The following is a 23,920-nucleotide window of genomic DNA, read 5'->3' on the forward strand; positions in this document are numbered from 1 at the left end:
TGATCAGTATATAGCCTCGTATGTCAGCCAACGAACAGTGAGCGAAGAGAGCGGCTACGCGACCCAAAATGTCCACCTCGGAAATAACAATGAAATCGTCAATTTCACCCCGCTTCCTCTCCTCTCTGTTCGCATCACTATCCTCCTCTCCTTCAGCACCTCTTTCAATCGCATCGAATAATTTACAAACCCAACAATGGCATTTGCACCGCATACTCCGTAGCGACAATCCAGCCGACATCAACGGCGAATTAAACGGAATAGCAACCTTTCATCCATTACAGCATACATCTTCCGAAGATGCGACCGCGTATACACAAATGGTATACAAGGAAGAAGGAGAAATGCCCAGTAGTGTCATGGGTATGGCTGGGTTGAGGTGGACGAAAAAATATATCTGGCGATTGAACGGCGCCAATGCCGCTGCTCCTACAGAGCAAGAAGAGAGTCCAGAAATGGGCGGGATTAGTGTCTGGTTCGTCAAAATAAAATCCAGCAAGGAGAAAGCTGAAAGAGGGGATCAAGACGAGCCCGATTATTTGTTTCATGAGTTCGACTTCAATTATCAACAGAAGCAACAACAAGAGCCCGAAAATACAGAGGCAACGGAAAAGCCGAAATTTGAACCACCCACGCCACCACCCCTTATACTTCCACATCTTAGAGATAAATATCCAGAGACGGTCGTGATCCAGGCAACAGGAGATCATCTTTGTATCAAGGATATGTATTATACGGCCTACTCGTTTAGGGTTGTACCGGAAACGGGGGATGTGTTGAGTTGGGCTAGTAGACATGTTGTCAAGGGGCCGAAGAAGAACCAGGATATTTTGAATCTTTATTCTATTCAATGAAAAGCCTTTGTTGCAGCCTGGAAACGAACGTCGCATTCATCATCATGATAAAAAAAAATTTTTTTGGCTAAACTAATGGCTATCTATCTATCTAGGTGCGTTTTCTCCGTAACTAATCTTGCTTCCAGATAAACATCGCATAGAGCATGTATACAACATACAGTGTAACGGAGTGAGGACATCAAGATAAGATGTACGTCATAGAAAACTAACAAGAGGTGGGCTGAAGAAGAGAAACCAGTCTTCTCGGGAGCAAGCCTTTAAGACCTGCCTAGGTAACAAGGCATTCTACTCAATAAGCACTCCAACCATTACGGAAGTTCCGACGTCTATGATAAATCTAGAATATCTCTAATGGATGTTTCAGAACAAGATCAGCGAAGCACTGTGCATCTCGTATTTGAATATTATGGGGCTTGACATACCGAGGACTGAGGATCTCTGTAGTTGTTTTTGTTTCTATTGCAACATTGAAGGTTTGAGAACTAGGGTTTACTAGTTGACATAGTATGTAGCCGGAACTTCCGCCGCCTGACATAACTCAGCCAAAAGCATTTTTTGAGCTGAATCTAAGCTGAATCTAAAGAGTTTTCGTTCCCGCATAGCTGGGACGGAAATGCCGAGCTGATTCACTTCAGTGGACATTCTTGGCAGAGGCGTGGGTTGGTACGTTGTCGAACTTGAAGTATTAAAAGGTAGTGAGAATCATTAACTAAGAAGTGGACGAGATGGAATTAAGTAATCAAATACAAGAGAAATTTATTGAACCATGTCGAAACTCATAGTGATTTTGGGCATCACTGGTATCCAGGTACGTTCTATCTAGAAACTAGTCAATAGGGCATATAAACCAGGTTTCTGACCTCTATCTCAGGGGTCGTCCGTCGCCGACGTCTTCCTCCAAGAACCCGGATGGAAAATACGAGGCGTCACACGCGACGCTCAACGGGCAGCAAGTATAGCCTGGGAAAGGAAAGGAATCGAAATGGTCGAAGCAGATGTCGACGATACCGAGTCACTCACGAGGGCATTCCAAGATGCCCATGCCATCTTCGCCGTTACCGACTTCTGGGGACCAATGTATGATCAATACAACTATGGGAAACTTCGACTGGGGCAAACAATCAATGAATATTGCTATGAGTTGGAGATCCAACGTGGGCGGAATATTGCCGATGCCGCGGTTGGAATTGATACTTTGGAGCGATTCGTGTTTTCGAGTCTACCGGGCATAAAGTCGATTGCTGATGGGAAGTATCAGCATGTCTATCACTTTGATGCAAAAGCAGAGATTGGGCGGTATATACAAGAATCACTGCCACAGTTGAATGCAAAGACTTCACAGCTCCTGCTCGGCGAATATGCCACTAATTGGAGAATGTGGAGATTGAGACGACCAATTAAGGTATGTTACATGGCGTTATGTTGTCGAATTTCTCAGGTCTCATAACTTTATAGCAAGCAGATGGCTCGTATGTCTTTCTGCTTCCCGGAGACAGCAACACATTGACACCATTTGTTGTACCGCGCAAGGATACTGGACATTTTGTCAGAGCCCTTGTCATGCTACCACCTGGAAAGCTGCTCCTGGGCTACGGCACTCTTCCCAGTCACGAAGAGTACGTTCGTCTCTGGACCCAGGCCCTCAGGGTTGAAGATATCAAAATCAAGCATGTGACTATCGACGAAGCAGCCGCTTTTGAAGGTGGTCCACATGGTCTGGAGCTTGCGGAGCAGATAGCAAGCGTGCTGCAACTTGATTTGTCTAGCGAATATATCCTGCATCCTAGTCAGGTAAGATGAAAACAGCCTGATCCTTGTATATTTGAGTGCGCCTGGTAAATATGGTCGACTGACTTTCAATAGGTTCCGAAAGAAATTGGTTGTCCAACTACCAGTCTCGAGGATTATATGAAAAGTGAAGATTTCTCGTTAATGTTGTATCTGTAATATAATAAATGAATTGCTCTTTTCCGACGATTGTATATAGGTGGCTTGCAAAATTTCCTCTCGCACCCGAAGATTGGCTTTGACGCTCAGAGCTTTGTTGCAAAGAAGTAGCAGCCTTCTTTACCAAATAGCATAGAGTCAGAGTGATTTTATCAGGTCCGAAGATATGCAAGGCTATTGTGTATCCAGAGAAAATAATGTGTTTAATTCCATCCAAGTCCGATCTTCCATCATAGATTCAAATGCACCGAAAGGGTCGTAATCGGTATCCGTTAGGGAATATGGCGCGAACATGCTGTGCATCATGCCAGGTGCTCCTCCTGTTGCATAGATATCCGGGAAGACTTCGTGTTGAGATACGTTATAGAAGGGCCCTGTACTGTTCATAGTTCCTTCAACAAGTTGAGGAGCGTTCCCCTGGGTGTAATTTTGAGGATCTTGAAAATGTTCATTGTTCACCTGAGATTGTAGAGAAAGATATGTGAGGTCCTTGTTGGCAGACACTGTAGGATAGACTATGCCCAACTTTGACAGCGGCTCTACCATTGACATCATTCTTTTGAGAAGTCGCCGGGAAGGGGCCGAGACATTGAAATAAGAAGCGGTCAATCTGAAGGCGCGTGCAATGCTTTCGCTGAGACTGACAGAGAATGGTAGATCCGTAGGTTTGAATGAAGTATCCTTTTTCGATTCAGTCGCTATGACCAATAGTAATAAGGCAATCGCGGAGGCGAGAAAGTGCTGAAAGAACGGGTGTTGTTTGGCGTATAGATCGGTAGTTGCGTCCAAGTCTGCAAGTATTTGGATCGTATCACAAGCAAATTCCATTCCCGACTGTGCTATTTGTGGACTTCCTGCTATACTAGAGCCTGACAGAAAGCAAGACCGGATAATGAGCCCGCGGAGTTGGTTGGCGCGAAGGTAGAGTAGAGTCGGCATGGACTGAGGAAGACTTTCAGGCGCAGAAGTTGTACGGTCCTTTGGGTGCACAAAATAAAGCTCTGCCAGAGATCTCTTTCGCCATTGTTCGATTTGGTAATTGGTAGTGTCGAATAGTTCTTCATCCTCACATGCACCTACTGTCTGCATCGATCCCGAAAAATCCCAGAATCGAGTATAAAAAGACGCATACGATATCATGGCTTTCAGGTAGGGATTCTATCATTCAAAAGTTTTGTCAGCAATCTGCTTGGAAGACGAGGCTCCGCTAAATGTTTTTTCTGACCTCTACGCGCTCCGGCAAGGTTCTCGGAAACCCCTCGTCTGAGAAATGATGTGGGAGCCCGGCCGCACAACTCCATTGCTTGTCAAGAACAACAATATTCCACATTACATTGACGACTTCAACGCGCTCTGCTTCATCCTCGATCATGTGGAGTATTGCGTCTTGTCGGTGTAGTCCCATCTCCATGGCCGCTTTGCCAGCGATACCACATGTTCGCCACGCCAGTTGCAAATCATCATGGAAGTAATGGTACATGCCCTAGTACAGCATTAGAAACGAACAACAGTCTGGAGTTGGGAGTTGATTGGCGAACCGCAAGAAGCAACAAAACAATCTTCTGGACGCTTTTTATGGGAGAGAAAACGGCGTTTTGAACTTTATCTTGAACACTAGCATAAAGCGATGTTCCGATGTCGCTATTGCCGATACCTAGCGCAAGAAGGGGTATCGCCAGAGCGACTTTTATATTGTCCAAAGTATCTGAATCAACATTCCATTGGCGGTCAGTTCCGGCTTCTTGCGTAGACTCCAGGGCCGTATAAACCAATTCCACTTGTGACTTGAAGCGTTCCTGATTGAAGAAAGGGTGTAGGTTACCTACGACCTCTCCATAGATGTCTACAAGTCGTAGGGCCTCAGCTTTAGTCAACATTCGCAAAGAGCGGGTACAATATTCGCAATAGCATGAACATGGTGCCTGAGAAGTCTTAATAGGCTGCTGGCTTCCTATGGAGTTGCTGTTATCATGATGAGTTGCTTGCTTCTCAGCAAAGTAGGGTGAGTGTTTAGAAGCAGACATTGATTGCTGCGGGATCGGGTCGATGTGCTGCTCAGCAATGTTGCGTTCGGCCATATTGAAAGTATATTCTGAGCTCGTAGCGCCGCAGAATACAGTAATATCCTTGTCAGGAGTATGGTAGTCAAGGGCTGGGTGTTTATGCACTGATACTGCAGGCCTAGTATGGGTAACAGCGTGGGCGTGACTGGCGCGGGCTGGATAAACGGTTTGTTCATGCTCATTATTATGCAATGTACGAATGTTGACAAGCATATCAATCTGCTTTTGCATATTCTCCACCAAAGTGGTTAAGCGTTCAATCTCACTAAGCAGAACGTAACATGAGGACTACTGATGTAGTACGTTATTCCGAAAGTGGAACTCACTTGGCATTTCTCTGATCTCCTTCGGCTACAGGATCATTTGAAATCTCTCTTAGACCAGACTCACCACAGGCACAGTTCTGGAGAAAGCGAGGATCTTCATCATAGTGGCATCCAATAGAGCGCTTTCGGCAGTACTCACATGGTGTATGTCCATCACACCGGCCTTTCCGTCGCTTGCATTCATCACAGGCACGCAAGGCGTAGCGTGCCCTCCGTTTCCTTGGTACACTACCTTCATTGGTCACTTCGCTCGTCCTGTTGTGGCGTTGTGATGCTGCTGTTGCGGTATGCATGGCGGATATTCCGATGTTTGTTCAAAGAACAGCCACGAACACTTTTTCACTAAAGGATGGAAAAGCCAATCTCGTAGTAAACTAGAAGATTATCCAGTCTTACTTGTGGCCGCATCTGGATTGGAAGCAAGAGTCAGATTCATGTCATAGAGAAGAGTGAGATTTTTGAGGATTTCAGGAAGTTCCGCCATAACAGGCGGAAGTTCCGAATACGGGGCTGGAGCTTACCAATACGGAGACATATATACCAATACCATTAGAAAGCTTCCATAATGAAGCTCTCAATTATGAATTCATAAAATAGGAGTGGTGTGGTAGGGAATATGTACAGAGGGCGAAGTTGGGGTTGCGGTTGAAGTGGACAAGCCGAAAAGGAGGATGACAGCTGCCGCGTGTACCAACCCTAACCCAGATTGCCTTAGCCAATTTAGGGTTAGTCTAGGTTGCCTTCTTCTCTACAGCTCACCTTCTTTTTAACAAATTGTCTACTCATTTCTCCTCTGCCTCAAGCTTCAATATCGGCAGATCCTTTCCAGTTTTTATCAAAATGTGAGCGATACATTGCGCACCAGACTGCCTTGACCACCCCACGAAATGACTCAACTCTGGAAACCTATGGCAATTCGACTTCTAGGAGGACTTCGAGGAGCCCAATCAGAAACTTCTAGCTGCTCCAAGGAAAAAGTAAAGTCATCAATATAATTTCTGCATAAGATGTGGACCTGAATAGATTGATGTAAAGCGATATATCGGATTAGGAAACAGATCCGTGGCATGCGCCCTTAGGCATTTGAACATCGATACTCCGCGATGACTCACTGACGACCTTCAAGATAGCACGGACATGATTTTCATCATGAGTCACGTCTATCGGTAATATGGGAGATATAAATACACAGGATCAGGCCTGAACATCAAATGAACGGATCAACCAAAGATCAGTGATCAGAGACATCTAGAATCATGTCAACCTCTACCAACCCACCTTTCGGTACCCCGCTCCTCCAATATTTTCCCTTCCCCTCCAACTATCTCAACATCAACCACGGCTCGTTTGGTGCCTATCCCACCACAGTTCGAGATGCGTTGCGGGAGTATCAGCGACAGACTGATGCTGAACCCGACAATTTCATCCGATACAAGCTCCCAGAGTTGATCGACTCATCTCGCAGCGCAGCTGCGGAACTGATCAATGCCGACGTCGATAATGTGGTTCTCATCCCCAATGCTTCTACGGGCGTCAACACTGTCTTGCGCAACCTGTCGTATAAGCCAGGGGACAAGATTGTGTATCTAGGCACGACGTATGGTGCCTGCGAGAAGGCTGTGATACATCTAGTGGATACATATGCCCCGGAAGGCGCGGTGGAGGGCATCAAGGTGGAAGTAGAGTACCCGGTGTCGAGTGATGAGATCTTGCGGCGGTTTGAGGAGGCAATCTCCCAGAAGGGGGTGCGTATCGCTTTGTTCGATACCATTTCAAGCCTTCCGGCCCTCCGGTTACCGTTTGAGAAGATGGTTGCTCTGTGCAAGAAGTACAACGTCCTCAGTCTGATTGATGGTGCTCATTCTGTGGGAGCCATTGAACTCGACATGCGAAGCTTAGATCCTGACTTCTTCGTTAGTAACTTGCACAAGTAGGTCCTAATTCTATTCACCCAACGCTTCAAACAGATATCATGGCTAACATTTGCGTAGGTGGCTTTATACCCCTCGCTCTTGCGCAGTCTTCCATGTCCCTGCGCGAAATCATCATCTTATCAAAACATCATTCCCTACATCCCACGGCTACCAACCCGAAGAACGCCCAGGACGGCCAAAAGTCCACAACCCCCTTCCAGCGAGCTCGAAGTCAGCATTTGTACAGCTATTCGACTTTGTCGGAACAATAGATTATGCCCCTTTTCTATGTGTCCCCGAAGCCATCAAATTCCGGAAAGAAATCTGCGGCGGCGAGCAAAAGCTTTTGCAATACATCACCAATCTTGCAAAACAAGGAGGAGATCATGTCGCTAGTATTCTCGGAACCGAAGTCCTAGGTGATGAGGATCAGAGAAAGTCTCCAATGGTCATGGTCCGATTACCCCTGACATTCACGTCCGAGGAGATTCATCAGGGAAAACAGCATCTGCTTCGTGAAAAGATTGAAAGGGAGATTTCAGAGAAGTATGGAACCTGGATTCCACTGATTTACCATGGAGGTCACATGTTTGTGAGACTAAGTGGACAGGTCTATTTGACCTTGGAGGATTTTGAGAAAGCTGGTCAGATTTTGTCCAAAGTATGCAAAGCGCAGCAGATGTCCAAGCTCTAGTTCCAGTGATAAGTTTTAGCGTGCAGCAGTTTTCAACCGGAATTATATAAGAGATTTTTTCTTCATAAATTTTGAGACTTGGTGATTTTAGTCCATCTAAAACACGCTATGAGCATCAATAGTGTTTTCAAAGGTTACGTAGCTCTACTTAGGGTTTAACTTTGGCCCATTTCGTATGGAAGTACAAAGGGGACATCTACAGCAGAGCCCTACGATAAAGGATATGGTGGAAACGTAAACCACGTCGCTGTACCAGGCATCTACACGAAGTCAATATTGAGGGCTAGATAATTGGTACCGGTCATTATTCATCAGCTATGGAATACAACTTGTAAGTTTTCCTTTTTGTTTTTTTTTTAAAAAAAAAATCTCGTCCCAGGAAAATGATCCATGGTCGTCAGAGATGTAAATGAAATCGTCCAAAATGAACGAAAATTGAAGTAGAAAAATCGCCCAGATATTGTTTCTCCCTCGGTATATTGTATTCTGGATGACTCCCGAGTTACATATGAGGCTTCTTGTTGCATGGGTCCGAGTCATATCGGAGAATGGAGTTTCTCAAAAATATGTTTCTCTGGAGCTCCTTGAATGCACATGATGCCGCTCTCATAGAATGAAAACGGACACAAACTTTGAGCTTGGACCTGGCTTGTTCGGAGCAATACTCTTTGTAGTAAGATTCGACAGAATTTTTGAGGAAAGTTCCACCGATTACTTGCTCAATGCACTCAAGTAGTGCTTCTGGAACCTCATCGATAGTCACACAGCGAGTGCAGCCGTCCCAGATGGTCTTTTTCATCGACATGCTCACTGGGTAAGTTGCAGTTTTTTCAAGTGTCACTTGAGCTCTGGAACCTTCTATTATAAGACTGCTCTTTTTGACGCTTCTGGAGAATTGTTCAGCGGAAACCTGGTGCAGAAACACGATTCTAGCCGTATGGTAGCCAGTTATCGGAAACGTGTTGAGAAGATCGGCAGAGAAGACATTTCCGCAGTGGATTTCGGCAAGTACCTTGTCGAGTGTGGTAGTCTCAGGAAGGTTCTCGATGCGGATGGTGCGGTATGCATCCTTGTCACTGGGCTTTGGAATATAGCGTAGGCCATACTGAAAGAACCATTCATCTTGCACATCACAATGGTCCATTGAGCTCAATATAGCCTCTTGTTCCTCTTTCTTGCTCTGGTAGAGATTGATGAACTTCCAGGCAATTGTTCCATCCCATGGCACCACGACGAACTTGCGTTCCTTCCTGGCAGTGTTTGAAGAAAGAGGTTCCAGTTCTTTACCAATCGTTTTTGAAGGAGTCTCTATAGCAGTTGACTTCGGAGAGCAACATATAAGTGTCGAAGCAACGGATGCAGAAGGATATGGTCGACTTCCTTCGCTTGGTTCGAACTCCAAGGCTTCCTATAACTAGTTAGATATAAGAGACCAGACAGGTAGTGAAGCATACTTACAGCACTAGAGGGTGCTAAAGGAGAATAGCGAGCTTGAAGATTCGGATTCGGGGTACTCTTGGGAGAGAAAACCTATTTCCCCGTCAGCTTTGCTCTCCGGAGCTCTCTTGATACCTATACTTTACTTACCTTGCGAGTGGGTGTCAAAATGGGAGTCGTCAACAAGCTTGGTGCATCCAAAAGACTGAGAGATGATAATGCTTTGGCATGCTCCCCAAGCCTGTAATCTGACTCCTTAGCCAGGGCCTGAAGCTCAGAAATGTAGGAATTGCGACCAGAGGATGCCTTGGGGGTCAGGGTCTGCGTTGAAGGCTGGAACAATGAACGTCCGGCTTGTGGTAATATTGAGGACGCAGTCTGATGTAAGTTTTGATGTTCCTCCTCAATATGCTGGACACGATACTCCAATAGACGTTGCTGAGCCTGGAGAGAGTAGATGGTTCTTTCAAGCAGCTCAAGGCGATGCCTGACTGGGGAGTTTGGATCGGCCATGCTGTTAGATATCTCGCGCAGAGAAGACAATCCGATGTAGTAAGTAGTTTCTGAGAGATGAGATAAGAAGCAACAGAGAATGGCTAAGTTGAGAGGAAGAAATCCAGAGATATGAAATGATGAGGGAGAGGTTAGGGAGGAAGAGATCAAAACGAGAAAGAAGGTGTGAAGAGGTGAAAGTGATAAAAGAGCGAGAGAGACAGAAAAGATATGAGGGCAGGAGAGGTGAGATGAGATGAAGGATAGAGATCAAGGAGAGGCGTCAAACGGGGCAAGTTAGGTGGGCACGTGAGTTGGAGGTGTTTGCTTGCAAACGAAGAAGGAAGGACTTCCAAATTACGAAGGCGCGACTGACAGTCTTATCTTGCAGTCGATAAGCAAGACATGTGTTGACCCTTTTTCAATTGACTCCAGGCCATTGCAGATACCAGTTGACTCATTTATACATGAGCTTACTGCTCACTCATCAATTCCCATGCATCTAAACTCACTGACCAATGAGTTAAATTCATTGTCAGTTTGTAAACTAGGGCATGATTTCGTATAGTTATTGCCCCAACGCATCAATTAGCTCAATGACTGGTATGGTATTCTTAAGATATCACTCTGATACAACCGTCACCTAATTCCAACACACTCGTAGTGAAGATCTAGTTCATTGTTTAGAATTCGATTCGAGCCTCAGAATCCAGACCGTACTTCTTCTTCTCAGCCTTGGTAAACCTGGTGATATCGTATGATGAGCCACCAATTGTGCTGTTCACACCTTTGCCGTGTTTTTTGGAGTAGTCCTTGAACTGCATAGGTCGGAATAATATCAGTCTCTTTTCATATTTGCACAATTTCAAAATGGTCAAGGAGTCTGGTTTGGGGACATACTGCTGCTTTCCATCCTGCGACGGAGTAATCGCCACTATCTCTAATTGCCATCTCATCCTCGTCGGAATCAATCTCCACAACATAAGGGATACCAAATGTACCATCGGAAAACCGGATTACCTGCTTCTTTGGTTTTGGTTTGCCCTCCTCCCGCGGGGGCTCAGGCTTAAGCATCGCCTCCGCTATTTGGTGGAAGTTGTAAGGGCCCTTGATATCAATGCCGTTTTCCTTGGCCACCTTCCCAACTTTCGACACCCACTTTGTCTCTCCGTAATGGTCGCCGCCTATCGAGGTCCACGTTCTGGCAAACTGAACGAACAAAGCTAAAACAGTAGAAATATTTCTAATTCCACTACCGCCTGCCTCGGGGCGATAGGGCGTGAACAGCTGGTTGGTCTTCAAGATAGTAACTCCCGTCAAAAGAGCTTTGCCGATAAGGGCAATCGTTTCAGCAAATCCGTGGCAGTCATCGCCATCTAAGAGAGACATGTAATTCAGTACAAGAGAAATAATGAAAGAAAATGAAAAATGACTTACGAAACCAGATCTGGATAAAATCAAGCTGCAAGAACCACGAGAGAGCCTCAAGTCGGGCCCATACGGCATATGGGGACTTTACTCTTCGCGACACCTCTTTATTGAAGTCTTTGAGCTGTGCGATATTAGTCAATGGAAGACGCTAAAAGGGTTTGATTTAGCGTACCCAATTATCAAGCACCTCATTGATACCGTACGCCGTGAAATCGTTGTACACGTAAACCTGCTGTAGATCCTGATCGCGATTTTCGGCTTGTTTCTCCAGCGCATTATACTGATCTAAAGCTGACGAAGACATAATCCAGGGCCATTCAGGGGAGTCGACATCAGGTACGTTCTTGGCTTGGTTACGTAGTGTGTCAGGCGCCTCGGCGTCGTCTCCATCGTTTGATTCCGATTCCTCGTCTTCATCATCTCGTGCCTCTGCATCAATGTCCCAATTCGGTCGAGGTACAGCAATGAATCTTGGTACCGCGGCATTGATTTCGTTGCTTTCGCTAGACGGCGCATTGGATGCGGTGTCGTTCGAAGAGCTGGTTTCCTCTGTTCCTCTAGTAACAGTAGCTTGTCTTTTTGCACTAGGTGCTTCTTGGGGGTTGGGAATGTTGGATTTAGTATTGGGCTCTACCCTGGACAAGGCGCGCTTTTGTCTAGGCATGGTTTTCGCCGAATTCGAATACAGCAAGGCTCCAGGATGATGAAGGAAGATAATCTATCCAAGTCAAAGTTGTGATGTCGACGTACTCATAGTAGAGCGCGAAAACGCGTGAGCGACGCGCTAAAGACCCCACACGAAAAGGGGTGGAACAGAGACAAGCCTACCAAACCAATGCAGACCACAACAAACATCCAGATATACCTAAACAGGTAACTGGTATATAGAAGTATCTCTTAGAGAGACTGCTCAATAGTATTTTATCACCAACTTTGATGTGCGCATTGAGCTTCAGCTTTTATGAGCATTGTATTTCGTGGGAGTAGAGCTTTTAGGGCTCAAATGGTGTGACCCTGCCTAGATGGCTTCAACACACCAGTCTGAGCATTGTACCGTTACCATTCTGAGAATCTTCATGTGTAGCAATACTACATACGACGTGGATGAGTATAAGGCCCCCATTACTAGATCATCCAGCTACATGTCTAGCAACCGGCCTGAGCTGAACAGACACCCACCCAACATCCAGCACCAGGCAACGTAATCAACATTCCCACCTGGTCATGAATATAAAGTATTCTATGATATACTGCTAGAATGAGTATTCAAATATATAGAGACCCATCCACACGCGTATTGAAAGCTCAGGTACAAGGCATGCAACATAGACATGAAAGTACGTCAAATGTAGTGACTGATATAGAATGCCAACCCACATTATCAAAGTTTCTGTATAAGCTCAAGTATGCTTGTGATCCACAGGTATAACAAGAATCATGATCTATATAAGATGTCTCTTTCCCCTCTTCACCCCTACGTAATGTTGCAATCAAGCAACCTCAACCGACTTAGTCATACACCTCGATTATGGATAAACATGTCTAAATATAGAGAGCATGTATAAACTGTTTTGAGGATGTTGTCAAGGCTGTTGGGTCTGATAGGAATGATACTCTGATATAGAATAGAGTAGTGAAGATTGGTGATAACTATTGGTCGATTTCTGAAGCTATCCTAACTTCGATCAAGACGGCCGGTAAAAAACAGACAAAAGCTGAAAATGCAGACAAAGTAAAAATACAAGCGCCAATGGCAAGCTAGTCAGTCACTGGAACAACTTCTCGCTTGCTATGAACAATCCCTTTTTCCTCTTCCACTTCACATCCGCGAACTACACATTAAATAATGTGTCTAGACTTCTTCCTGTTGTAAGCCCGCTGATCTTTCAACCATTGACGGTAGCCCTGCACACTGCCAATCTTCTCGCCATAGTAGTCCGGAACGGGGTTCGCGATAGAGTTAGCGGAGGGGTCGACACGGAAGCGTTTGATGCGGTTGAAGAATTCTTTCTCTTTCTATACATCAGACTATTAGCATGGAGTCATATCCTGACGAAGGCGTGAACACTCACAATAGCAATACCACCCCGATACTGTCTATACACAAGACCCCAAACCGTATTCCCCAAAACCGGACCAATGAGCCAGCCCAACGCACCGCAGGCAGCCGTAGCAAGACCCAGGACAATGAAAGGATCTAGACCCATGACTTGTGCGCCGAGTGTATCGAGGTCCTGGGTGGAGAGCACCTGGACACCAACGGCCGTGGTAGCGATTGACGCTAGAATCGAGGAAACGAGTGAGTAGCGTCGGCGGGAGGCACGCAATTTGAAGAATGTGTTCCAGTCAAGTAAAGCTGTATTGCTGATATTAGATGATTGTTTCGCACGAAGGCCTACGGAGCTGCTGAAGTTGCGTCTGAGAGATGTGATGATGACTTGTGAGTTTGTGAGTTTCGTCTCCTTGTTGAATGATACTCGGTTCGCGCGCGCAAAGCTGCTAATGGGAGACTTCTGGTTTGGTGCAGAACATTTGGTCGAGAAACGGTTAACGCTTCGCTTCATGGCCTGTTGAGGTGCCGCCGCCGATGAGGATCCGGTTAAATGGAACGGGGTGAAGCAGCAGGAAAAGCGAGAACCTCCCGACAGCATGACGCTGCGAATGGGAGCGCTGGCTACCGAGGCATGCATCTTGCTGAATAGAATTGACAGTTGGGTTTCAGCAAGGAGTATAGATAGTCGGTTGATGCGTGCGTGAAGCGATTGAAAAGCTCCATGGAGGAAAGCGGAACAGCTTTCATGCCGGAGACCCATTTTAAATATTATGTAATCATTCGATTGCTTTCATTGATTGGTTATTTCCCGACCTTGTATAGTTATTGAGGATATGATGTACATATATCTTACGAGGGCATTGTTTAGAAATAAGAAGTAAGGGATATGTTTTATCTTCAAATTCTAGCCTTTTTATCACTGCGTTTCATCATTATAGACATGTTGGCGAAGGTATCTATGACTCTTGGGCGTTATGCTACTGGTACGGCAAACAGCATATGCCGAGTATGTGCTCAGAGTCGAGGTCCTTGAGAGTCGGAAATAGCGACAGTCTTTTCGCGTATAGTCCTTGTATAAGGGCTGCCCCCGTCATAATTCCTGTCTTGTCGGCCCCTATCGGCATTGCATGCAACCCGTTCAGTTGTGATAATCAGGTTCCTTAACATGTCCTGGTCGTGCCTGCGGATATTCCGATCTCCCAAGTCCATTCACACGTCCATATAGCCATTTCAATGTTACCGTGTTGAGAGCCATCAAGAAAGCGCTAACTGTAAAGAGGGCAATACGTCCCTTCATATCGAGTATTTCGAAAAGTGGATAGGGATACCTATTTCCATTATTCCATTAGCTCAAGAATTTCACGTCCAGATTGTAATCAATCTTTCTTACCATCCGTTGACGGAATAACATTTTTCAATCCAGAACCAATATCCAAAGGCAATGCAACTGGATAGAGCCATCGAGGGAAGGGCGGTGATTGTCCAGGGCGGGGAGAGAAATAGAAGGTCGACGAGCATGACAACACTTGGGACGAGGTGAAATCCTAGGTCTTCTTGGGCTTAGCACGTTTCTGTAAGCGACAGAGAACAAATACTTACCGACATGGAACGGAATCCTAAGTTCGTCAGGTGGAACTACCAAGTGGGGGTCAATCTAAAGCAATAGTAAGCAATTCTGTCAGATGATTGCACCAAATACGTGATCATGGTGCATTACCGATCTGATTCCCCAGTATAAAACGCTGATCGAGACCTCCAACGGTGCACTGCACACGGAGAGTATATTCTTCAGTAAAAAGAGTCGGCGCGAAAGAGTCACGTCTGCTAACAGACCGACGGTGAACGTGCATGTTGATAATGCAAGCCCAATGATGGTCAAGAAAACGAAGTGCCAGCCGAATCCCTCGGATCTTCAAGTCTATAGTCAGAACAAATTCAGGCATGCTGTTCAGATTCTTGTACTCACGCATGGTTTGGGTGCTCAACAAGACTTGCCGAAAGTTAGTCCAGACTTCTGCTGTTGTTTGCTAGAAAGATTAACCTACAATTTGAAAGAAGACAAGAAACTGGCCAATCCGAGTAACTAGAGTTGTCGTCAGCCACGGCCCTGCTTCGAGCGGCTTGCGAGGAGATTTACATGGACTAAAGCAGACGTCCTTCTATCAGGACTGGGAAGTCGCTGAAGTGGATGACGCTTCAAAAGAAACTCGGATGTCTTGGAAACCGACATTTTCGCATGAACTCGAGACCAAAAGAAGCTGACAGGGGGAGGACGCAGCATATGAAAAGCCGGCGCAGTGCAGGAAACAAACCGCAGGCGCCCTCACGTCATCAGGTCTTATTCGGAGTCCCTGTTGGAGCTGACCAATCGGTGTGCCGGACATGGTCGCTGCTTTCCTACGTATTGCGGATATTACTAGTCCCCAATAGGATAAAAGTGCTGTTGTGACCCACTTAGCCATCCGGCATCGACGTTGTTCCGGCTCCGCCCCGTTCTCTAGTCTCCGCTCTTCTTGGATAAGAGAAAAGTCATCCAGGCAGATAACCAGACCACAAGAACATCAGATCAGATCAATCAATCCAGCTCGGGATAGCTATAGCGATCAGTCTGCTGCGAGACATTTCTCGTGGCACGTTGCAGCAGGGACCATCAAAGTCACTAGATTAGCAGTCATCGTCTTGCCTACCATCGCAACCGGCGAATCCGGCCAATCGTCTACATCGATGAAGAGGAACATAGACACCACACCGTCGATGAAAGCTCCTATCATCCTAGGAGCCTCTACAGAAAAGTACTTTGATAGTTTATCAGGAACGCTAGATACGAACCAAGTCTTGATGGCTGCGTATTCGAGTACAGTTCTAGATTCCATCCCCATAACTATCTTCGTCGATTGGACGCTTAGTCATAATGCCGAGACCGAAACGACCAGGCGCGCCTGCACCTAAGCCCCGAAGTCGACATGGATGCTGGTAAGATATCTCTGGGGAAGCGATGTTAGTAAGAGAAGAGGGCTAACGTACCTAGGCCTTGTAAAAGACGTAAGATCAAATGGTATGTGGACGTACAACTAGATCTCCATCCAATATCTAGTCTGCCAATTCATCAAACTAATATCTAGAAGCACCGAGGAGAAGCCATCTTGTGCAAACTGCCTGCGTCAAGGTGACACGTGCGACTATAGCATTCGCCTGAATTGGGAAGGTCGCACCAAGAGGAAGGCTTCCGAAGCGTTGACCCCGACTTCGAGTTCAGGGTTTGTGTCGTTCGCAACAAAGCCACGGTTGTCTGGTCTAGTCTCCGGACCCGAGTCGGCATCTCCAGTCGATTTAGCTCTAGGCATAAGGGATGAATGGTCTACGGCTTCAAGCCCCTACACGAGTAGTACTGGAAACACATGGATTCCCTCTGGATCACCTCCATCCGCACCCACCCAGTCGCCGCCTACAGGACCTGACGACCACCAGGTCGTAGCTGCACAGCATGAACTTTCTACGAAGAGCACATTCATGCCATCTACGACAGTGCATGAGAATTATCGGCCTTATTCACAGCCGTTTGCAGCACCTGACTCTGCTGGGCTAGGATTTACCGCTCTTCCGTACGGATTCGAAAGCAATGCGGTCTCTCAACCAGTCTCCTTTCTCCGTGACACTTCGACGGGAGACGGGTTGGCCACTGAGCAAGGTGTCTACAATGCTAAGGGTCAGCAGAGACAGGGCGATAATTTGAGCCATCGTAAGTATCACGGCCAAACGTCGCTTGGTCAGGATCCCGGTCCGATTCCACTGAACCTCGCATTGTCTCACGGCGCCGAAAATACCATGGAGTCACCGGACAGGCGTCGACCTATAGTCACCGGCCATGAAATATTTTATGGGTATGACTGCGGTACTCCAGATTATGATCTACCCAAGAACAACGATGCAGAAGCCATTGCCCCAATCAATCCATCTGATGAAGTCATTGACGACGATCCTATAAGTCCTGAATCAGAGCCGACGCCCACTGGTTCTATTCATGTTCGCCGAAGGTCGTCATTCACTACGGGTGGTGGTTATTATATTACCCCTGTTCGTGTCAAGATACCCAGAAGGATGACACCGTTACCATCAACGTTGCTGGAGAATCCAATGAACCTGCTGTATTTCCATCATTTCATTGATCACACCGCACGAATATTGGTTCCTCATGACTGTGATCGGAATGGGCTGTTGAATATTTTACCTGCGAGTGAGTACTGACATCTCTTCTGGTTACCATTTTTCTAACCGAATATCATAGTGGCCATTACCGATCCCAACCTTCTCAATCTGATGTTGGCGTATTCAGCAAGTCATCGAGCGCGCTTTCTTCGTCATCCAGAACCTTCCAATCGAATTGCGCATTGGGTCAGAGATGTCTTCCCTGCCCTGCGGCACGCCCTGAACGAGCCAGATGGGAATGTGACTGACAGCCACTTAGCAACTGCAATCATGCTAGTGTCTCTCAAAATTGTGTCCCCGAGCACTTTCGAAGTCCCTATCACATGGCAGACTCACCTCAAACTCGCCAGGGATCTTTTCATTGCTCGCGGGATTCATCTTCATTGTCAACCGGATAACAAAGTAGCTTGGTTCCTTGGCCAATGGTTCTGCTATCTAGACATCATTGGAAGTCTGTCTTGCCGATACAGTGGCGCCCCCGTATTGGATTCCAGCCACTGGCTAATAGCAGCGAGCCAGGGAATTTCTGACAACCCATATCAGGAGGATGAAGATAACGATGAACACTACCGAGTGGACTGTTTTCTAGGATGCACGCGTCAGACGGGGGCTCACTTGGCGCGTCTGGCACATTTGACGCATCGCTGTGACAACGAGCGCTTTGACGAGGTTGGGAATTTTCGAACAGATTGGACACCATCCCACGACGTGATACAGGCTGGTCAATCCCTTTTGGAGGGCATGCGTCGGGCTAGACAGCGCGGTCATGTACCGGGAACCCATCACACGGAGTTGGAAGACGACGAAATGATAGCGATAGATATGGCATTTCACTGGTCTGGTGTAATTCACACTCACCGCCGCGTCTTGGGTGATACCGGCTACTCGGCAGAGATCCATGAAGCAGTCGACAACCTCTGCAGTGCTATTGCTAGGATCCGTTCTGGAAGTTCGACGGAGTGTTCTGTTCTTTTCCCGCTGTTTACGGCGGGGTGTGAAAGTCGGGATCCTCAGCAACGATTGGATATTATGACGAGGGTGATGAATTTTGAGACAGAGGGACTCAAGCAGGTGCGTCCCCTGCTTCCATTTCGATGCACTGTCTCCTACTAACACAATGATTAGTTTAAAAACGCGCGCAAGTTGATGCAGCGGTGTTGGGAAGAGGATCTACCATGGATGGCGTTGGCCCATGGTGAGTTTTTAGGTTAATACCATTTACCATAGTATACTGTTTTACGATGTTTGATGAGCGATCAGGGAAACGATTTCGGGTTTGAGAGATTTATAAGAATGCCATTATTGCTTTAGTCGACTGGGATTGGTTGAATATCAAGTTAGTTAGTTCAGTTCATAACTTGATACAATATCGAACTATAAGTAGGGTTAGGGTACATGGAGGGGCAATTTCTGCCACTCGACAGCACGGATGTATCACCAAAAACCATCTATTGGCCGGTAAGAATAAGATCCAGATAATATGACAACATAGCACGTAACAACCCCTGTCCATCTCATCTACCACTAAAGTAGAGTTCATTAGTGAGGATAGTAGTTAGGGTACGGCGAGAGTTTGTTGGCGGCGGCCCAGGCAAAAAATTCTTATTGTTCGTACGTAATTGCCTAGGTTTGGGTCAGTCTGGTCAGTCACGCCGACCTTCTTGCTCCGTCAACTCAGTTACTCAACTTCATTCTCACTTCCATAAACCAAAAATTTCTGCACATTCTTCTTTCGCCTGTTCAGTGTTGTTCTGTTCGTCGATTAGTCCTTGCATCTTTCAGAGCTGTCGGTCGCATCGCATCCTTCCTATCGTTCAGAGTCCACTATGGCATCGGGTCGCGCCGTGTCGCACGGCCGGGGAGGCGCTGGTAAGTCCAAACCCCGTACCCATTTCCCCAGCATTTGAGTCTCTACTTCGCCTGCTATCTCCTCTGTTCCTGCCGTTATAGGCGCAGTATAACTGACATCTCAAATTTCGAAAGGAAACATCCACACCAACGGCAAAGCAACCACAGCCGCCGATCTGATCACCCCCACCATCAAGCAAGATTTCTTCACAACCGGTCGCGGCGGCACAGGAAACATGATGTACAACGACAAGGACCACCCGGAGTTGGCGCGTGGCAGTCAGGATGTTGAGCAGCCGCCCAAGCGATCTGAGGAGAGTGTTCAGTTCACTGGTCGAGGTATGCAGTGCCTTCCCCCCTTTCCCTTGCGACTGAAGTTTTGTTTGCCGAGATGAGGACTGACAGATAACAAAGGCGGTGTTGCGAATGCTGTCATTCCGACAGTCGAAGAGCAGAAAGCGAAACATACTGCTGCCGACCCTCAGCCGGAGCGATTGCCGAGTCAGGAGCGACCTAAAGAGGTCCCTGGTGGCAAGACTAATTAGAGTCTTTTCGTCGCGCGAGTTTCGGACACGATATTCTGGAGCCATGTATTGTCCGCTCTGATATAACGTCACGACCTTCGATATCCGAGATCATTTTGCAAGACGACTTCAAAATAATCGTCTAACACCGATCCATCGCACGGCAAACCGAACATCCGAGTGCCGGATTTCCTTAGACCATTCTGCTTTTCTTTTTCTTATATTCTTATATCCTCATTTCATTCTTGTCTGTCTCGCTTGAAATACCCTCCCCGTCAAGGCGTATCGGCGTTCTATCTGCTTAACAGGGGTTCTCTTCTTTTCTGGTCTCCTTACCCATCTTTTCCCCTATGGACGGTTCTCTTCTTCTTTCGGTTTCAGGAATATCGGTTTGGACTGGAAGTAGCTGTTAATGCTTTTCTGGTCTGACTTTGTTTGGTTCTGTTTTGTTAGTGCTTAGTCAATACATATGATATAGTTAATATGACATGGCATATGTCGTTTTAAGAATGCTGAGACATTTAATCTGAGGACGGAGGAACGCGATGATTTAATAGAAGAGGAGAAGAGAGAAAAAGCAAATATACAATCTACGTAGCGTTCAATTTACTACAGTACGTAGTATATCAAGCTAAACAAGCATCCTTGCTAGTCTTATCTTGACGACACCAATCCAATCAGCGTCCTTCTCTTGATCTACCTTACACGATTCTGATTCTAATTTATGAGTCAAATGTTCTGGTATAGTTAACGAAAGGAAAAATAGTCTATGCCTTCTCTACTTCTGTCGATTTTGGGATTATGTCATCCATGTCCACGGACGGTTCTGTTTTGAGCTGACTATTCCAATATGCCGCATTTGCCGCGCCAGATTGTGCTGCGAAGCAAGCCCTAACCAGATACTAGTTACTGCTAGTATTATTCTATGAAGCAAGTTTTAAAGTCATTGAATCGAATTATCTACCTATTCCTCTCAGCTCATCAAATCATGAGTACATCGTAAATAATTGTATCTTCATCCCCTTCGTGCTTTTCGTTTCCGTCTCCTGACATGTATGAACATGACCATAAAACATGGCCAATAAACATTTCGGTTTTCTTCGATAGAATGAGAGGTAAAATCGATTATGAGATAGAAAAAAGAAAAGAAAATGTTTCCCCGGTACCGAACGATTTTATAACAAAGAAGACAAAAGAAGAAAAAGGTATGCAAGTTTGAAGGAAGAAAAGGTGGGCGTGCAAACTATCCAATAATCTCCTCCGTCTCTTCAATAATCTCTTCCACAATCTCCTCGACAACGGTATCCGCAGCCTCTCCCTCCGCCTTGGCGACTGCCTTGGGCGTATCGGCGTAGATTTCTTCATCTTCAGGCAAACCAGCATCTTCCTTCTCCTCGGTGAGGAGTTCCTTCTCCCTCCGGGCCCAGGCCAACCATTCATTGAGCACACGCTTACGTTTCTCGACGACCGCTGTGTTGGCAATGTCGACGGCGTACTTGTCTTCCTCGTCGAACTCCTTGGAGTATTCACGCAGGTTCTTGCGGACCTGTTTCTGCTCCTCCTTGCTCAACAAGGTGGGTGGTCGGGGTCGCCAGAGGAATTGCTTGAATTTCTCTGTGGGGTGTTCGGCAAGTGTCTCGCCGGAGAAGGTGTGAATGTTCCAGCCGTTTTCCATAGAATGAGTCCACACACTGGCGCTGCTGACAACATATCGGCCCGTGGGGTCCCAGTCAATGTCTGTGACACCGTAGTGCTCTGCAGTTTTCAAAAGCATAACATTGGCATTCAAATCCTTCTCTGCCTCGGGCTTTTCACCTTCAAAGTCCATGTCCCAGAAATCGAGATCAAAGCTGGATTGTGAGTGGACAGTGGCAACGACCACAAATCGTCCCTTGGGCGACCAGTAGATACCGTTGCTGGTCTTGCGCTCTATCGTTCGCACAAGTCGGAAGTTTCCAATACCGGGTCCCTTGACCTTTTCTGGCGCAAAGAAGTGGACAGCTGTTTTGGGGGCTGTTGCTGCACCAGCGACGGCCTCCCCAGATGTGATCAAAACGAATCGGTCACCCTTAGGTTCCCATGCAAAGTTAATGACTGTATCCTTCAAGCTGTCCACAACCTCGACGGGAACGCCCTTCTCCTTAATACGGAAAATCTCCAAATTTGTAGCCATACTCTTCTTGCTCTTGCTGTGTCGGTCAACCTTGACGCAGAGGAAGGCTGCTTGTGATTGCCACTATATCTATGTTAGTAAGACGTCATGAAAAATATCGAGGTAGGTACTTACGTGAAGCTTGACATCTGAAACCAAGAATAGATTTCGTGTACGGACAATCTCCTTTGATGGAACACTCATCAAACCCACCTTGGCTGGGTTGCTGCCAATTTCAGGAGTCCAGTAGGAAAGTAATTGTTCGTAACGCTTGACACCCTCACGAACCACGGTAGCAGGCGCCCATTCAAAGTCCACAATGCCATCAATCTTGACAGAAGTCTTGTCCAGCAAGTTCATGCGCGGCGTTTCGTAGATGGAAATTGACTGTCCTGGCAGCATACGAGCAACGTACTTTTCATCTGCAGACCATTTGAATGCGGGCCATTGAATCTTCTTCTTGGGTGCTGCTGCATCACCTTCAGGTCCAGCAAGTTCATGTGCCACGAAAGATCGCAAAGGTTTTCCAGACTCAATATCCCAAATGACAATGTGCTTTCCATCTTCATCAATAGTAAGAGGTCCTGCTTGTCCCTCCTCAACTTGAATAGGTCGCGCCGACCAGGTTGTGATGTACTTTTCGTTGGGAGAGTATTCGATGAGCTGAACAAAAGGATGAGGAAGTTGCTTTTGCTTGGAGAATGAAGGTCCACCCCAAAGTTGCACACCTTGGGGATGCATCGAAGCCAAGTATGTTCCAAGCGGCGACCATTGCACAAAAAGCTGTGTCCAGTGGGGGCGATCAACAACGTTCTCCGGCTCGTCCTTCTTCATGTTCCAAAACACGCCTACTTTGTCGCCGCGGAAAAGGGCAAACTGGTCTCGAGCATTTGGGTCACCAAGCCATGATCGCAAGTGTTCTTTCTCCTGGAATGGTGGGATTTCGGGTGCGGTGTACTCCTCGTCGATACGTCCTTCGCGGCCGTAGCGCTCAATGTCGGTAAGTTTGTTGACTAGAAGGGTGTGTTTTTTGTCAAGAGCAACGCCGTGAAGCGACTTGACGGCAGCTGATGCTTGTTCTGGGGTCTCGTATTCAACAAAGGCGTATCTAAATAGTCAGACTCAAGTTTTTGCTGCCGTTTGCTGGGTTTGCATCCTGCTTACCCTTCAGACTTGGCCTCCTCGTTCATGGGCATGAAAAAGTCAACCACGCGGCCGACGCTAGCCAGTTTCTTGGAAACATATTTCACTAATTTGTCCTTGTTGTCCTCTGTATGTAATCGTCAGTGCGATTCTTATTTTTTTTTCCACCTTGCCTCCCAACACAAGCCAGTTTGACATGCAGTATTCCACCTCATCAACAAATCGGGGTCGCAGCTCACCTGGCACAACCGGGAGACCATCGAGAACCACAAAGGCATCGTATCCTGATTCGAGTCGGACTTCGAACTGTTCGTGGAGATCTATCCATCCTGTTAGCTCGTTTCGGAGGGGTAAGCCAACCGGGGAAATTTTAATTTTTTTACCATCAAAGTTGATATCTTCGACGTCGAACTCATCCTCGGAGAGGTTGTCGAAGCTGGGAGCCATATTGGGCAGACTGAAAATACGATATCAGTTGAAAAAGCCCTTGTGCTCGATGTAGCGAGTTGCGCGCTCAGCAAATTTGTTCGTCGGCCTCTTTTGGCTGGATCTTTGCCTTGGTCTTGCACCAGCGGATGGTTAACTAATTCTGTGTGTGTTGCTTAGTCATCCTCCCGAGGCGGAGACAGCAGACAAACAAATCAAACACGTCCTTCTATATGTACAGTATACTTATACTTCGTATGATTTACTAACTGAAGCCGTCAGACAAATACGGATAAGCTATTCGACCTGTATACCTTACAGTATAAGCGCTTCAAAAAGAAGAACACCTGAAAGTTGACTCAGTTGTGTAGAACTAGGACAATGTACAGCTTTAAGCGCCAGGTCACG

General features: G+C 46.6%; 11 protein-coding genes across 11 annotated transcripts; 5 read left to right on the top strand and 6 right to left on the bottom strand.

The window, feature by feature from the left end:
• Window positions 1-68: 68 nt before the first annotated feature.
• EYB26_004913 (uncharacterized protein) lies at window positions 69-854 on the top strand (the record flags this gene model as incomplete). The annotated part of the gene is made up of 1 exon (XM_054264204.1): window positions 69-854. The coding sequence occupies one exon, from the start codon at window positions 69-71 to the stop codon at window positions 852-854; it is 786 nt and encodes a 261-aa protein (XP_054120179.1).
• Window positions 855-1,623: 769 nt separating this feature from the next.
• On the top strand, window positions 1,624-2,804 carry EYB26_004914 (uncharacterized protein; the record flags this gene model as incomplete). Its single annotated transcript, XM_054264205.1, has 4 exons — window positions 1,624-1,665; window positions 1,729-2,259; window positions 2,313-2,648; window positions 2,721-2,804. The coding sequence occupies 4 exons, from the start codon at window positions 1,624-1,626 to the stop codon at window positions 2,802-2,804; spliced, it is 993 nt and encodes a 330-aa protein (XP_054120180.1).
• A 174-nt stretch (window positions 2,805-2,978) lies between these two features.
• Window positions 2,979-5,486, bottom strand: EYB26_004915 (uncharacterized protein; the record flags this gene model as incomplete). The annotated part of the gene is made up of 4 exons (XM_054264206.1): window positions 2,979-3,962; window positions 4,030-4,287; window positions 4,343-5,132; window positions 5,194-5,486. 4 exons carry the CDS (start codon window positions 5,484-5,486, stop codon window positions 2,979-2,981), a joined length of 2,325 nt encoding a protein of 774 aa, XP_054120181.1.
• Window positions 5,487-6,449: 963 nt separating this feature from the next.
• EYB26_004916 (uncharacterized protein) lies at window positions 6,450-7,800 on the top strand (the record flags this gene model as incomplete). Its single annotated transcript, XM_054264207.1, has 2 exons — window positions 6,450-7,123; window positions 7,185-7,800. The coding sequence occupies 2 exons, from the start codon at window positions 6,450-6,452 to the stop codon at window positions 7,798-7,800; spliced, it is 1,290 nt and encodes a 429-aa protein (XP_054120182.1).
• Window positions 7,801-8,302: 502 nt separating this feature from the next.
• On the bottom strand, window positions 8,303-9,750 carry EYB26_004917 (uncharacterized protein; the record flags this gene model as incomplete). The annotated part of the gene is made up of 3 exons (XM_054264208.1): window positions 8,303-9,208; window positions 9,259-9,330; window positions 9,388-9,750. The coding sequence occupies 3 exons, from the start codon at window positions 9,748-9,750 to the stop codon at window positions 8,303-8,305; spliced, it is 1,341 nt and encodes a 446-aa protein (XP_054120183.1).
• A 662-nt stretch (window positions 9,751-10,412) lies between these two features.
• Window positions 10,413-11,824, bottom strand: EYB26_004918 (uncharacterized protein; the record flags this gene model as incomplete). Its single annotated transcript, XM_054264209.1, has 4 exons — window positions 10,413-10,547; window positions 10,630-11,105; window positions 11,167-11,281; window positions 11,333-11,824. 4 exons carry the CDS (start codon window positions 11,822-11,824, stop codon window positions 10,413-10,415), a joined length of 1,218 nt encoding a protein of 405 aa, XP_054120184.1.
• Window positions 11,825-12,999: 1,175 nt separating this feature from the next.
• EYB26_004919 (uncharacterized protein) lies at window positions 13,000-13,850 on the bottom strand (the record flags this gene model as incomplete). Its single annotated transcript, XM_054264210.1, has 2 exons — window positions 13,000-13,176; window positions 13,233-13,850. 2 exons carry the CDS (start codon window positions 13,848-13,850, stop codon window positions 13,000-13,002), a joined length of 795 nt encoding a protein of 264 aa, XP_054120185.1.
• Window positions 13,851-14,351: 501 nt separating this feature from the next.
• EYB26_004920 (uncharacterized protein) lies at window positions 14,352-15,443 on the bottom strand (the record flags this gene model as incomplete). Its single annotated transcript, XM_054264211.1, has 7 exons — window positions 14,352-14,541; window positions 14,604-14,763; window positions 14,813-14,867; window positions 14,931-15,123; window positions 15,180-15,203; window positions 15,259-15,296; window positions 15,351-15,443. The coding sequence occupies 7 exons, from the start codon at window positions 15,441-15,443 to the stop codon at window positions 14,352-14,354; spliced, it is 753 nt and encodes a 250-aa protein (XP_054120186.1).
• Window positions 15,444-16,124: 681 nt separating this feature from the next.
• On the top strand, window positions 16,125-18,699 carry EYB26_004921 (uncharacterized protein; the record flags this gene model as incomplete). The annotated part of the gene is made up of 6 exons (XM_054264212.1): window positions 16,125-16,186; window positions 16,242-16,268; window positions 16,339-17,447; window positions 17,499-18,490; window positions 18,545-18,614; window positions 18,680-18,699. The coding sequence occupies 6 exons, from the start codon at window positions 16,125-16,127 to the stop codon at window positions 18,697-18,699; spliced, it is 2,280 nt and encodes a 759-aa protein (XP_054120187.1).
• Window positions 18,700-19,245: 546 nt separating this feature from the next.
• EYB26_004922 (uncharacterized protein) lies at window positions 19,246-19,812 on the top strand (the record flags this gene model as incomplete). Its single annotated transcript, XM_054264213.1, has 3 exons — window positions 19,246-19,288; window positions 19,403-19,606; window positions 19,682-19,812. 3 exons carry the CDS (start codon window positions 19,246-19,248, stop codon window positions 19,810-19,812), a joined length of 378 nt encoding a protein of 125 aa, XP_054120188.1.
• A 1,222-nt stretch (window positions 19,813-21,034) lies between these two features.
• Window positions 21,035-23,533, bottom strand: EYB26_004923 (uncharacterized protein; the record flags this gene model as incomplete). Its single annotated transcript, XM_054264214.1, has 5 exons — window positions 21,035-22,027; window positions 22,079-23,051; window positions 23,108-23,213; window positions 23,326-23,406; window positions 23,470-23,533. 5 exons carry the CDS (start codon window positions 23,531-23,533, stop codon window positions 21,035-21,037), a joined length of 2,217 nt encoding a protein of 738 aa, XP_054120189.1.
• Between the last annotated feature and the right edge of the window lie 387 nt (window positions 23,534-23,920).

This window comes from Talaromyces marneffei, chromosome 3 (genome assembly GCF_009556855.1).
Source record: "Talaromyces marneffei chromosome 3, complete sequence".
Classification (NCBI taxonomy): domain Eukaryota; kingdom Fungi; phylum Ascomycota; class Eurotiomycetes; order Eurotiales; family Trichocomaceae; genus Talaromyces; species Talaromyces marneffei.